Source organism: Cryptomeria japonica, chromosome 11 (assembly GCF_030272615.1).
Source record: "Cryptomeria japonica chromosome 11, Sugi_1.0, whole genome shotgun sequence".
In the NCBI taxonomy this organism is placed as follows: Eukaryota; Viridiplantae; Streptophyta; class Pinopsida; order Cupressales; family Cupressaceae; genus Cryptomeria; species Cryptomeria japonica.
The window spans coordinates 493,532,207-493,547,595 of record NC_081415.1 but is presented as its reverse complement, the minus strand read 5'-3'; the positions used below and the strand labels follow the sequence as shown (position 1 = coordinate 493,547,595).

The 15,389-nt window shown below is 34.2% G+C and overlaps 2 protein-coding genes and 1 pseudogene across 4 annotated transcripts; all 3 read left to right on the top strand.

The window, feature by feature from the left end:
* The first annotated feature begins 1,687 nt into the window (after positions 1–1,687).
* On the top strand, positions 1,688–2,350 carry LOC131859724 (uncharacterized; annotated as a pseudogene).
* A 176-nt stretch (positions 2,351–2,526) lies between these two features.
* LOC131068302 (uncharacterized) lies at positions 2,527–3,329 on the top strand. The gene has a single exon (XM_059213731.1). It carries the CDS (start codon positions 2,543–2,545, stop codon positions 3,119–3,121), a length of 579 nt encoding a protein of 192 aa, XP_059069714.1. The 5' UTR covers positions 2,527–2,542; the 3' UTR covers positions 3,122–3,329.
* Positions 3,330–12,478: 9,149 nt separating this feature from the next.
* On the top strand, positions 12,479–15,086 carry LOC131068247 (dehydration-responsive element-binding protein 2D). Of its 3 annotated transcripts, none has more exons than XM_059214126.1 (4): positions 12,479–13,107; positions 13,205–13,274; positions 13,361–13,591; positions 14,175–15,086. In XM_059214126.1, the coding sequence occupies exons 1-3, from the start codon at positions 12,960–12,962 to the stop codon at positions 13,488–13,490; spliced, it is 348 nt and encodes a 115-aa protein (XP_059070109.1). In that variant the 5' UTR covers positions 12,479–12,959; the 3' UTR covers positions 13,491–13,591; positions 14,175–15,086. The 3 variants fall into 3 exon arrangements, with proteins under 3 accessions (XP_059070109.1, XP_057859419.2, XP_059070108.1); XM_058003436.2 differs by having other exon boundaries at positions 12,480–13,107; positions 13,364–13,596; XM_059214125.1 differs by lacking the exon at positions 13,205–13,274 and having other exon boundaries at positions 12,481–13,107; positions 13,364–13,596.
* The last annotated feature ends 303 nt before the right edge of the window (positions 15,087–15,389 follow it).

The following is a 15,389-nucleotide window of genomic DNA, read 5'->3' as shown; positions in this document are numbered from 1 at the left end:
TTTTTAGAGGCATTAGTTTTCTCTTAAAAATAAACTTCATTTGCATTTCAAGTAGTTCAATCACTTTATGATTCTTGGATTCAAACATAAGAGTTTACAAGTAACAAATTGTATAAGAAATATTTGGAATATTGTTAAAACATTTGTAGATTTTGTCCATTTCAAATAAAACTTTATATTTTCATGGAATATAACAAGTGAATGTTAATTTTATTATTATAACTATATAAAATAATACCTATGGATATTCAATATAGCATTTTATTTTTATATATATTTATCATTTTTTGTGTCATAAGGTATACAAACATGTAAATTTAATATTATGTTCGATTAAAAATATTCATATGATAATTATACATTTATATACTTTTCAAAATAGATTTTCTATGGTAAGAAAAAATAATGAATAATGAGTAATTGCATATTGTTGTTTGTTAGTTTAAAATGGTATGCCTTTTCATTTATTTAATGTAATAATGCTAATGCATATTCAAGTAATCTATCAAATAGTATTCAGAAACATATAGATATACTTGTAATATAATTTTTACAGCTCGATTCAAGATTTTTGAAAGATAATTTAGACAATTTTGCATAAAACAAATATAAAAGTGAAGAGAGTCATTTCCACTCAAAAAAATAGTAAAACAAATCAATAAGCTTTACAATAAGGACCTAATCCCTTAGAGTTACCCGACAACTCTAACCCTTTGTTTAAAATCATTTATGAAAATTCATCCTTCTAATGCTTGGCTTGCTTCATCTCATCTATAGAGAACTCACTCATGAATAAGAAATTAAATAGATAACATGGTTGAGTTTCCCTAATGTGTACATTTGACTTAAGTTACTCGAATTCATTAGCCATAGTTGAAAGTGTACCAATTGGGTTTGATCTTCATCAAATGATATTGGGTTTGATCTTCAAATTTATCAAGAACTTGGTGGAAACATTTGTTTGTCCTCTAGAGAACTCAACTCATGCATAACGAACTGTTATAAATAAAAATCGTTGAGTTTAGTGGACCATGAGTCCACCATTGACTTCAAATTCCTTGACTTCATAAGCCATATTTGAAAGTATACCAATTGAAATTTGATATTACGTCAAATTGATATTAGATTTGATCTTGAATTTTGAAGAGAACCTCATCCTTATCTCCATCCCTTAAAGTTACTCCACAACTCTAACCCTTCATTTAGAAACATTTATGAAGACTCTATCTTATTAGTGTTTGGCTTGGTTCAACTCACCTATAGAGAACTCACTTATGCATAAAGAAGTACAATGAATAAAACCATTAAGTTCACCCAATATATCCCACCGTAAATAATGGACATGAATCCACTATTCCTTTTGAATTCCTTTTAATTTCATTAGCCATATCTAAAAGTATATCAATTGAGTTTGATCTTAAATCGATTTGATCTGGACTTTCGAAGAGAAACGGGAGGGAAAAAGAAAAGAAAACATGACTATTGTAACCCCACAACGGTAAAAATTGCTACAGTTAACTGAAAATATAATGGGTTGGCTGGAAACCTTACTTGGTCCTCTAATAGGGTGTTCTTGTATAGTCAACTCCTATCTATAGGCAACGAGAAAGAATTCCAAAGTGAAGAGATCTTGTTTGTAGGCATTGCATTCACACAAGCCCACCCATTTGCAGGAGGAGAAGAGGGAATGGACAGGGGCAAAGGAGAGGAGGGCTCCAAAAATTACGTTCAGGGAGGATACCACCCTGTGGATTGTGGCGATCTCTTCAATAAAGACCGCTATGTGGTTCAATCCAAGCTGGGCTGGGGCACTTTCTCCACTGTTTGGCTTGCCTGGGACACCCAACTCAACAAATATGTGGCCCTCAAGATAACAAAGGGTGCAGCTCGTTTTAGTGAAAATGCCAATCGTGAGATTAGATACCTCAAAGCAATAGCACAAGGTGATCCAGAGGACAATGAATGTGTGGTCAAATTGCTTGATAATTTCATACACACTGGACCAAATGGGCATCATGTTTGCTTGGTTCTTGAGCTTTTAGGAGACGATTTAAGGACTCTTCTTGATCATTATAGTGGCAAGGGCATTCCATTGCACAAAGTAAAATAAATTTGTTTTCACATCTTGCGAGGACTCGATTTCTTGCATAGGAAACTTTCAATTATTCACACAGTTCTCAAACCGGAAAACAATCTTTTGCCATCCACCATTGACCCCGAAAAAGATCCAAAGAAGCTTGGTGTCCCACTTATGCCTTCTTCTAACAAAGTTAAATCCGCCATTGCTACAAGCTTTTCTTCTGCGTCATATATTTGCAAGACAGGAAATCAGCATATGAGATCTGAATAGAAGGACAATTTAATAGGTCAAGATTGTGGGAACGCAGCAAATGATGAAGAGGAGAAGTTGGGCACAGAAGCCCAAGCTGTGCAAACAAGGACATTGAGCAGTAAAAGGATCTTGTATGATGCCTTGAAGGGAAACCCATCTCAGAGAATTAGAGAACTCAAGATAAACAACCCTTGTGAGAAGCAGAATTCAATGGCGCCCCTTGATCTTAAGTGCAAGATAGCTGATCTGGGTAATGCCGTCCGGATCCGAAATCCATTAATAGCTCCTATTCAAACATTTCGTTACAAGTGTCTAGAGAGTCTTCTGCTATCTCCATTGTCTTATCCAGCAGATATATGGTCTGTTGCATGCATTGCCTTTGAACTTGCCACAGGTGATTTCTTGTTTAATCCTCAGGGGAAGAATAGTGAAGACATTGTTGTAGATCACTTGGTATTGATGATGGAGCTCGTTGGTGTGACGCCCAAGGAAATTGCTCTGGGTGGCAAGCTCTCTGCCAATTTTTTCGACGAAAGTGGTAATCTAAAAGGGTACAGGAGGTTAAGGTTTCGCCCATTGATCAATGTGCTGCAAAAGAATTTTGGGTTTGCCAAAAAGGATGCAGCTGATTTCAGCAAATTTCTTGTTACCCTCTTACATTTTGTACCGGAAAGGCGACCCACTGCAATACAAGCCATTCATCACCCCTGGCTTACTGGCGGGCCGCGCTTTCTTCAACCCTCATTATCATCAATTCCAGAAGAGGAGACATGTTGTAAGAATATGTGAAGCAATATGTGAGGTGCAGTTATGGGAATCTAGATAAACCATGAAATGTTGTATTAAGTTATGAGGCAAGAAGCCATGATTACTATTTGTGCCCCGTTTTCTGTGAAATTTCTATCATACAAGAGAAAGTAGAGTTATGAACATAGATTCTTGGATTAGTGTAGCAATGCATGAGAAGCATTTTCCCACGTTGTAAACTTCAATCATGCGCAGAGATTTTCAATGTTAAATATTTTTTTCAATGTTATATGTAGTAAGTTCTAATTATTTTACTATCACCTGTTTGAGTTGGTTGATTCCACAATTGTTATGTTTTATCCTTAGATTTTCTTCTCTCGTTACTTTAGTTAATATTGCAGTATATTCGTTCCAATATGAACATTTGTTAACATTTGGAATCAACTCTAATTTAATTTTGTTGAATTTGTCATTGCAATATATTCACTCCAATATCTTTATTTTTGGCAAACATTCATTCCATATGTAAGAAAGGTTCATCAGCCATTTCAGGAAAGACTCTTTATGATGGCATACTGGATGAACGTTTGACTGCAAACAATAATTAGAATTTTAAAATTTATATTCAATTCCAATTAAGTGCATATTTAAGTTTTAAGTTTTAATTAATATTTATGTTTAAATATGTGCTTAATATGTTGGATAGATAATATATTTTATAATTATATATTATGTTTATTATAATTATAAATGGGAGTGAGTTAAGAATTCATATAGCAAAATGTCATTTTAGGATGTTAAATGTAAATATATAAGACATTTATCTTAGGGAGCATAAATGAAAAATAGCATTGAAGTAACATAAAATTTGATTAGAATAATCTATAAATTGATATACTTTCAAACTATACATAGATCTAGGATTTTCTAGTGTTCCTTCCCATATTATTGGATAAAGATGTTTATTTTATTTTTTCTGTATAATTGATGGAATCAAGGTGTTCTTGTGCTCTTCGGTGTGTTTGGTTAGTCTCTAATGAGACCTTAGAGAAATTTCATGTCTCCCTTATGAATAATCAGTCACATGTGGCTTGTTTATTAAGATGTTTTGAATCCATTCATTGAGGTTTTCTTCTAGTATTAGATGTGAGAAAGGTGTACTATATATTGTTATTTAATTACTTTCCTCATCCTTTTTATGTCGATTGTGAGAGTTGAGGTCTCTATTGCTAGTCATGTGAGGAGACCCTATCTCTTTTATCCTTCATTGTGTTGGTGTTATCTCATATTAGTTGTGTAAGCCTTCTTCTCATGTGATTCTATATGATGTTGTTGACCTTGTGCCACCATTCCCTTGCTAGTGTCATCATGTGTTTTATTTAGTATGTTTTTTAGATTTAATGCCATATGTGTGAGCATTAGTTATCCCATGTGTATATCATGATTGTATTGTAAAAAAATGGTGGCCTGCTTTTTGTTGTAATGTAATGTAAATATCGAGGTATCACAAAATCACTTGGAAAATTTCACAAAGGAGGGTTTTAGTAAAAAATATGCACATTATAGCTACTTGGAAAGATATATGGATAAATTCTATCACAAGTAAATAAATAAAATGAATAAATTTTTCATCTTCAAGATGATTTACTTTGTAAAGTAGGAAAATTGAGTGTGCAAGGGTATAGAGGCTCTTACTAATGAGGGAGGCATGCAAATTCGAAGTGACATTTCACTTTAGCACATATAAAATTGTGGCACATTGCTAGAAAGGAATGTGTTTAGGCCTAAAATGCAACAAGAAGTAACGATTTTTTTTATAATTTGTAAATTAATTTCAAGTAATTTAGAAAATCTAAAACAAGGAAAGAAGGAATGCAAATGCATTTCCCTATCCCCATACAACCATGATAAAGTGTCTTTGTGAATTTTGTAGCTAAGCGTTTATGTAGACATGAACATGGTTATATATTTATAGTAGTTTCAACAAGTTTATTAAATTGTGTATTCAAACTACTTGTAAAAGAACTACATAGGGAGATAAGCATTTATAATGTTTTAAAATAATGTATTGGCACAATTTAAGCTTCCCAAGTCTATAATTTTAGATAAGGACATAAAATTTGTTTGTTCTTATATTATGGATGATGGATGTAATGCCTTGTTAAGAAACCCTAGAGGACGCCAACAATGAACCAACTAATCAACACAATAATAATAATAAGAAAATCCTTTGCATTAATATACTAGCAATTAAAATGTTGCTTATCATTTAATTCATTATTACAGATACACATGTGGAAGATGTCATGTTCTAAGACTCGGTCCTCATGTCGGTTCCCTAATGTCGTCACTTATACAACAAAACCTAACATGGTTCTAAACTGTAAGGAATATCATTACCATTGCATAACAAGAAATAATAGCAACTAATACTAGGTTCATTTTAAAACACCAAACTAAGTGTTCCTATGATAAACTTTCAATTAGATATGAGATCAACCATACATTAACATGTTATCATTTTTTTAACCATTAACATCATCATGTTAAAATCATCAATTACATTGAACTAATACATCAACCTCCACAAGGAGTGTTCCAAATTTCAGTACCACTGCATATTACATTTTCAAAGGCAACCATAGCTATAGTTACAATTACAGGGCCTCCGATAAATTTACATATCATGATATAGCACAATTATGAACTATCCTAAAACTAAGATATGAAAGTGTTGAAAGAAAGATGATGATGAATCCATCTAGCCGCACATGAGCAAGTTCTCCAATTTACCAATGGGTGAAAAAGTAACACCACCCAACCACGTGGTACCCTCAGGTCCGCCCTCGTGCTCGAAGATAAACACAAGGCCCCACTCCACAAGCAAAAAGGCAAGGGATAACAAGGGAACTCACAAGAATTGAAACCACAACCAATAAAATACTCCACAACAAAAGCAAGAAACCAAATAAGGGTGAGTACCACAACACTCTATAATCCACCAAAGGCTCTAAGTCATAAGCTATCAAGATAGGATAGTACTAGAACACAAGAAGGGAAGAGTGTCATTGCATAGCCTCAACATGTATTACCCTAGTAGTATCTCTTGATCTCGACCCCCATTTGAGAACTCATGTAGAATTAAACATTCATTTCATGAAGACAAGAAAGAAAATTATGCTAGATCAACACCACTTTGGGTGGCTAGGACTTCCCAATCCCATCCTTTGTCTATAAAAGCACACAAGGCCATGGGTGGGAAACATAAGTTATATTGTTAATGTGTTTTCCCTAATTTATTAGTTAACTTATCACTTGTTAAGGAAACTCTCCAATGAGTTACCTTGGCAGTCACTTTAGGACCTTGACCCCCATTGAGAGCCACTTTCCCTAAATGCATCTAGTTATCCTGACCCATAAGGTTCATTTCAAGATAATATAGGTATAAAAAATAAAAACTTCTCAAATTAATCATACATGAATTAGGGTTTGAAAATGAAATTAGATTTTCACATCAAGAGCTTTCTTATCCTTATCCAACATAATACATCAATGAGGGGATTCCAAATCCAGAACCAACATGCACATACAACCAATCAAGGAGAAAATACAAGTTGACATGAAAAACTCAAATCAAGCCTAACAGGCCCCTAGACACATCAGCTAACTAACCCACCCGAACACCCCAATAGACAAATTGGGCCAAAACATAGTCAAAACTTACTATTACGTAGTTGGCTTGAGAAAACATGTAGTTGAGACCTTAAGCTATGTAGTTGGAGCTTAATACTGTGTAGTTGAGGTATTTTGCTATGTAGTTGAAGCCCAGGTCTGCGTAGTGAGAAGAGGTCAAAAGAAGAGCAAAATTGACACATTTCTAGGACTTGAAACTGAAAATAGGAGAAGACTCATTTGAGAAGGGCTTGTTTTCATTCCTAGAAAACTATAAAAAATAACTCCTTCTAAATAACATCAAATGATCTCAAATCTATACTATATTAGCTTTGATATTATCCTAATAACCTTTGACATTATAGAAAAACATTCAGCAACATGAAAGAGATAGTTTTCATATCCATAAAAAATGATTTATTCTTACCTTCTTAATTCCAAGATAATGATTTGATACTATAAAAACCTAATAATAATAAGTTACTATGAGGGGCTACTTTTGATAGTCTTTAAAAAGAAACAATACATAATAGCATAATAAAATAGTCACTATATCATATATATATATCATTTGTAGGATAACAAGCTTTGGAATAACACATTCTCTTCACCAAAAGAGTGGAAATTTTAGCTATAATCTATTAGGATCTATACTTGTTTACCAAGTGCACTAATCATGGGATAGATATTGAAGCATATTATATATTTCTAGAAATACATATCAATCGCACATGTGATATCCCCTAAAGCCAAGATATGGGTAGGAGTGGGTGCATTTTGTTTGAGACACTAAGCATGATAGATGCTAGTTCATGATTGATGAAACCTTTATTTGTGTAAACTATCTCTAGACTAGTGATAATACTATATAATATTTTTGTTAGGAAATTGATATTACTGTAGATTAGAGAGTGGTAGAATCATACCATGGATTAGGATATACATTATTTTGAATATCCCACCTATATATTTTCTCCTAATAGAGCCGATTTATATCCCAATCTATGGTAGAGGGAGGCAAAAACAATAGGGTTTAATAGGTAGCAAAACATTATAATTTCCACTAGAAAGGAGACTAAAGATACCAACTTTGACAACAAGACTACATAGAGGGTAGAGGGAGGCAAAAATAATAGGGTTTAAGAGGAGGCAAAACATTAAAATTCCCTCTAGAAAACATGATAAGAAATAAAAGAGACCTAATGATTAAAATAGTACTAGCTACAATTCCAAATTATATAATGTCTGTCCTCCCTATGCCAAAGCATGTTAAGTCAAACTTGGAATCAAACTTGAATAATTTTATTTGGAAGGGTAACAAAGACCCTAAGAATAAAATTCATTTATTCGCCTAGAATAGTGTTTGTTCATCCGAAAATTGTGTGTGTGGGGGGGGGGGGGGTTGGTATTCATAATTTTCTTGATAGAAATTTAGTCTTGGGTACCAAGCTTGTATGAAAATTATATGCAAATGATAAGTTTGTTTGGGCATCCATTATTAGAGCAAGGTATCTTCACTCAGAGGTTCTGGAAAGAATCTTCACCATTCTTAACCTCCCCTCCATGTCTTTGTGTAATTTTTTGCTGAAATGCAGGGAACTTTTTCTACCTAATCTAACATGGCTAGTACATGATGTCAATTCAATTGAATTTTGGGAAGACTCCTGGAACATGGTTTTCCTCCTTTAGATCATCTATAGGGTTTAGAGGATATCAAGATGATTTTGAAATCTTCTTGGGGCTACAAAGTTTAGGATTTTTTTCAGACTTCTTGCATAAATGGTATTTGTTTAGTTAAGTGGAAAGATTTGTCTTTTGTAATTGCACCTCTTAATCAAAATCAATCTCTTTCTCAAGAACTCAGGAATAGAGTAATCTATTTCAAATACTCAAAAGATAAACTCATTTGATTACCATCAAAATTTGGTTCTTACATAGTCAAACGGGGTTATAATGTTCTCACAAGTTCAGTGGTCGATCATCATTCTAGGGGTTTTTCTTTTTGCTAGATAGGGGCAGGTCTCCAAAAAGTTAGTACATTTGCATGGTTGGCTTTGAAGGGTAGAATTTTGACTAGTGACAGATTATCTACTCTAGGTATAGCCCAACCCTTTAATTGCATAAAAATGTGAAGGAAGTGATGAGACAATGCATCATTTGCTTCTTAGTTGTTGCATTGCTCAGGATTGCTAGAAGTACCTCCTAATGAAACTTCATTGGGAATATCCCCTCTATTTAAAATTGAGAGATGTTTTTGATTCATGGCCTAGATTGTTTGGAGAGTCTTTTTTTCAGTTATTTGAGATGTTGCACCAGCTATCATAGTTTGGAATATTTGGTGGGAAACAAATAGGCACATCTTCAAGGAGAAGAATAGTTTAGAGGCAGTTACCACTAGAATTGATATTGTAATCTTTGAGGCTATGAATTCATATACAACTAGACATAAGAGGCTCGAATCTCAATTCACTTCTTGGGATAATGTTATTCTTAAGGAATGGAAGTTTGTGAAGCTTCCTTTCAAAGGTAGTCTCATGCATAACATAGTTAAGAGGGTGAATAAAAAGGAGATTAGATGGAGAACACCTCATATGAACTTTTATAAGTTTAATTTTGATGGAATTTCCAAGGGGAATCCAAAGGTTTCAGGTATTAGATGTGTTATCAGAGATCATATGGAAAATTTCATTAAAGCTGGTATCACAAGGATCCTAGATGGACCGAACAATATTGCTGAAGCTCGAGCTCTTTTGTTTGGTATCAAGCTTGCAATTTCTGAATAGATTGATAATATAGTCATCGAAGGAGATTCTACGATTTTAATTTTGGCTTTCAAAGGTTTAAAAGCACCAAACTAAAAAATAAATTACATCATCCAAGAAGTCAAAGCAAGCATTCATAAACTTCAAAACTTCAATGTGATGCATTACTACAAGGAGGCTAACAAAGTAGTTGATTATCTAGCAAATCAAGGTTGCCTTATGAAGGAGGGGGAAGTAATTCTTTTTGAAAATTATCTTCTTCAGAGTGAAGACCTTATGAAGAGAGTAAAGGATGATCTCATAAATTGATAACCAATGTTTTTTCCTAACTATTGTGTAACTTTTTCAAAAATGGGTGGTTTGTGGCACATGTTTTATTCTGTTCTTTCTTGGACATTCTCGTGTTGTTTGCTAATGTTGTGCTTATGTTGTTTTGGTGACATTACATTAATTATTGTATGATGGGACTCCTTTTGCACTTGGCCTATGATTGTGAGTGCAATTACTCCGAGATCATCCTACATACCTCTCCTGCATGTGTTTCTGCATTCCTATGCATTGCAAAGTTATTCTCTATCCTTCACTTGCATTTCTTGTTTTGAACTTGGGACAATTGGCATTCTCCGTTCTATTCCCATGTTAGATTCATATGCAGTGGCTTATGCTTCCTTGGTTTTTATTCCTTCATAATTGCATTGCTTTCAATGCATTTCGTATGTGTGGAAGTTTGATAAATAAGCATTTCACTTAGTTTGTTGCTATGAAGCGGTTTCTAGACATCTTTGTCTTGCCATGGCATTTAGAGTCTTGCTCGGAGGAAAGTTTTTGGATATGTAATTTATGGGGAATATCCCCCATTTTTCCATGTCGTCGACTTTTGCAGTGTTTTGTTTTAGTATCCACAGAGCTATTTCTACTATATTAGGGGAGAATTGGTTGCAAGTTAATCCACATCTCCTTCATTCAGATGCTGTTTCTTGGTTCACGACAGTTGTTATGGATCTCACCTACTCTACCGACATCACTGAGCTGCTTATAGGGGCTTTTGTTCATCCTGCCCCGTATAGTTGGGAGGAGATGTCTATGACATTGGAGAAATATGACATTTTCCAAGGAATTGGGTGGATTGGTTGCTTCATTAATAAAGATGAGGTATTTGTAGATTCAGCTTCATGCTCAGTATAAATGGTTTTAAGTTTCAATCACCTGCCTCTTTCCATTCTTGGATGTTTTCATACAGGTCTCTTATTGGTGAGCCCTTGTTTTCATCAGCATTACTGAAGTTTGATGCAATTTGGGTGCTCATGAATCATGCAGTAGGCAGTCCTCATGGCTTTGCAACTTCATTTCCTTCTCTAGCTGATCTTGCTTCTTCAGAGGAAAGTTCGAATGAAAAATAATGTCTTTGGGGTTGTCAATATGTTTTGTTTTTTGTTTTTTTTTAATAGCTCTTCTGGTAATATGGGGTTCAATTGATGGTTTTGGTTGAATTTCTTAGTCGAATTTTGGTTTGGAAATGTCTTTTCCGTGTTTGAGGGCGGTTCTTTCCTTTTTTTTTTCACTTCGTTATTGTATCTATTCTTTGTTTTATATAATATAATAATATATTATAGGTTTTGGTCTTTCATCCAAAAAATAAAATAAAATAAAAGAGACCACCACAATGGACACCATTTCATAGTTCTAGCTAGTACGCTAAGAGGACATGTTTTTTCATGTTTTAATTCATTTTCTCTTAAGCCTATTTAGATACACAATAATAACACTATCTATTCAATTATCCATATGACATACACAATTTTTTTTGTTGGTATATTTTTTTCACAAATGCATTTTTTATGGGTGCTTAAGTCCAAGTTAAAATTCAAGAAATGAACTTCCTTATGTAACAAGTGATTATGTAATGAGTGATAAGGCACTTGCTAATATATGGGCATCAAAATATATTTTTATTATTTTTCTATTCAATGATTTGTACTTGATTTTTTAATATAGACACAAATATTATTGTTCAAATACTATAATTCATAAAATGAAAATAAATTCATGATTATAGTACATATATTTACTAGATAAATATTTTTAAATTACTTGCATACATAGATTTGACACACCCACATAAACATGTGATAAAATGTTAATAGAAATAAGATGACTACCTTGACAACCATTACAACCTACATTTAATAGAAATAGAATGACTACATTTAAGATCCCACACTACAACCTTTCAACTTGAAACCAAATTAATAAAAAAATAAAACTATCTTGAGATGTCATAGAAGTCTCCACCTATATCTTGTCAAATGAAATTTGTAAATTTCCTTTTTAATATTATTGAACCATACTTTAATATGCCCTTACTTTAATATTATTGAACCATACTTTAATAGTTTTTTAGCAAAGGCCATGGACGCGCGAGGAAGGAGCATCTGCCATCTGAAGCCCACAAGGAAAGTGCAAGCTAGGTCCCCTTTAGCTACCTTAAGCTTTCTATTATGTCTCTCGAGTGGGTTTTTTGCTTTCATCAGTATAATCTCTGTTAATAGGGCAGTAAGCTTCTGCCATTTAGACTTTAAATTTTTGTTTTAAAAAGGTTTTCTCATACATACATATGTTTTTAAGGAGGACTCCTTATGCCTTCTATAGAATGCCTGGTAGCATTCCTTCTTCTCTACTAGAAGGAATTTTGATGCTTCTTTTTTGGATTCTGCTAAAAAACTATTGCTCTGTAAATTCTATATAATCAATATAATTTGGCTCTGCCTTTACCGATCAAAAAAAAAATGCCCTTACCTTTATAAATTACTTTTGTTTGCATGAAAGAACTTCAAGAATTCAATATTGATGGGAATTCAATAGAATCCATCAACAAAAGAACATGAACATTCTATTTTTGTAACATTCCACCATCAAAGCTTAGGTTATAGATCCAGTAGATCATGTTCGAAAGTATATGTATAACTAACCGAATCTTACATTAAATCGCCATTGGGTTTGATCTTGAATCTTGAAAAACAAGAAACTATGGTAACTCCACAACGGTAAACTTTGCTATAACTAGCTGAAAATATAATGTGTTGGACGGAAAGCTTTGGCGGTCCTCTAATAGGATGGATTCTTGTTTATGGGCAGCGAGAAAGAAGTCCAAAGTGAAGAGATCTTGTCTGTATCATTTACACAAGCACGCCCATTTGCAGAAGAAAAACAGGGAATAGAGGCGATCTCTTCAATCCAAGCTGAGTTGGAACACCCAACTCAAGAAATATGTAGCCCTCAAGATAACAAGGAACAAAGATAGTTATAGATTAGAATCTATAGTCCTTAAAGTAATAGCACAGGCTGATCCAGAGGACAAAGAATGTGTGGTTAAATTGCTCGATGATTTCACAAACAGTTTGGTTTGGGTAATACTGTTCGAGTCCCAATAAAGATTGAAGACGAAGATGGATGGAGAATTGGATTCAGTTGGTAGCAATAAAAATAATTCACGTAAGGGGAGACGTTTGCCTAAAAAATTTACTTGTAGATTTTGTAACAGGTTATTTTCTACATCACATGCTCGTAATGGTCATCTGCAAATCCATCGGCGAGGTAAGCAATGGAATTTTCTGTGTATTTGCAGATTACGTTAAATTGGCTTTTCTTGTCAATGATTGCATTTTATGGTCAATATATCTTGTAACAACAGAGAGAGATAATGAGAACAAGGCAAATGATCTTCTGGAACAGAAAGGTGGAAGCGGTTCTTGGATGATGAAGTAAGTAATAGGAAGTTGCTAGTAGCACCTATTTCATAATTTTTTTTAAATTTAAAATTCTGCTAAAGTTTCTCTTCACTTTGTAGCAGTGGAGATGTAGCAGCTCAAAATAATGCATCCATCCCGGAAGGAGTGCAGACACATGTTGAGCTATCTAGTCCACCACAAGTCCAGACATGGCCTCAAGCTGGCAGTCCATCTTCACTCTCAGCATAATCAAACCAGAATGTAGGAGGAGGAATTTCAGGAGTTGAACCATCTTCAGAATCTGAGCAACAGAAACAGTTTCAGAGTGTGGATCCTCCTCATCAACCAAGGCAAGGTAACAACCCACCTCAGTAAACATTGAAACAAAGAGGCTCTTTCTGACTCATTTGGTATTTATGGCAGTATCCTAAATGCTAAAAACCATGGATATTGTATGACTGTAAGCTATTATTAGATTTCCTTATAGTTATTATGTTTAGTCTTCAGGAAATGATACTGATTATGAATCCTAGCATCCCTCGGGTCATATTATGTAAAAGGATTTATGGTAGCCCGCTGATGACAATCTTATTAGCTGGGGAAAAATATATCAATATATGACTGTAAGCTATTATGGCATTGCAATAAGTTTGCCTATACTGTTTGGTCGTACCCAAACCATGTGGGAATCATGTCTGTTTGGTTCTTGAGCTTTTAAGAGACAATTTAAGGACTCTTCTCAAACATTATAGTGGGAAGGGCATTCCATTGCACATGGTAAAGGAAATTTGTTTTCACATGGGAAACTTGACTTCTTGCATGGGAAACTTTCAAATATTCACACAGATCTCAAACCGCAGAACATTCTTTTCCCATCCACCATATACCTTCTTCTAACAAATCTAAATCCAGTGTTTTCCCCCTGTTTTGCAGAGATGGTGAAGACTACGAATGGGCAGAAGGAAAAGAAATTTTCAGAGACTTTAGAGCCATGGCGGCAAATGAAAAGAAGAAGAAAACTTCGCAAGGGTTATAGAAGAGGGTGGATGGGAGGGCCTGAAAATGGGCAGTACAATTACAGAGGTGTTAGGCAGAGGACGTGGGGTAAATGGGTGGCTGAAATCAAGGAGCCCAATGGAGGAAAGCGCCTGTGGCTTGGCACCTATGAAACGCCCCAGGAGGCCGCTCTTGCATATGACCGTGCGGCTCTAAACATTTATGGGTCTTCTGCCTACCTTAATTATCCTCCTTCTTCTCCTTCTCCTCCTCCTCAGCTACAAAGTATCAATACATGTACTGATATGAATCCTGTTAGAGAGCAGTGTTCCAGCTCTCGTGAGCTGCATGACAGTGATATAAAACTAGAAGGGTTTTATGAGGATATTCTGCGACACCCTCTAGCAGATATATAGTCTTCTGGATGCATTGCCACAGGTGATTTCTTGTTTAATCCTCAGGGGGAGAACAATCAAGACAGGGCTGTAAATCACTTGGGCTTAATGATTGAACTCCTTGGTGTGACGCCCAAGAGAGTTGCTCTGGGTTGCAGGCATTCTAAGATTTCTTCGACAATAAAGGTCATCTAAAAGGATATAGGAAGGTACAATTTCGGTCATTGATCTATGTGCATAGAGATAAATTTGGGTTTGCCTGAAAAGGATGCAGATGATTTGAGGGTTTTCTTGTTCCTCTCTTAAGATCATCCGTTTGAGTTGGTTGATTCCACAATTGTCATCTTTTATCCTTAAGAATTTCTACTGTTTGCTTATTTTAGTTAAGATATAAAACAATCATCAATAGTGGTTAATATTTGGTAGAATCCCTAAGAGCACTGATTTGAATCTAGTTTTTCTCTTTTAATTCTTCATTGTCCACTCATAGAATGAACATATTAGAAGCTTAGATATCCTAATTTCTTTATTTTTGACAAACATTGTATGTGTAAGAAAGATTCATCAGCCATTCAGGAAAGACTCTTGGCATGCTGGATGTACATTTGACTCTAAACATGTTAATTAATAGAAATTTAAAATTTATATTGAATTTTAATTAATTAAAGTTTATGGTCAACATAATTTTAAGTTTTTAATTTTTAATTAATATTTATGTTTAAATATGTATTTGATTTGTTGGATATATATATATATA

Excerpts from the sequence above, each read along its gene's own strand:
- LOC131068302 (XM_059213731.1), top strand. The coding sequence starts at position 2,543 with ATGGCGCCCCTTGATCTTAAGTGCAAGATAGCTGATCTGGGTAATGCC.
- LOC131068247 (XM_059214125.1), top strand. The coding sequence starts at position 14,177 with ATGGTGAAGACTACGAATGGGCAGAAGGAAAAGAAATTTTCAGAGACT.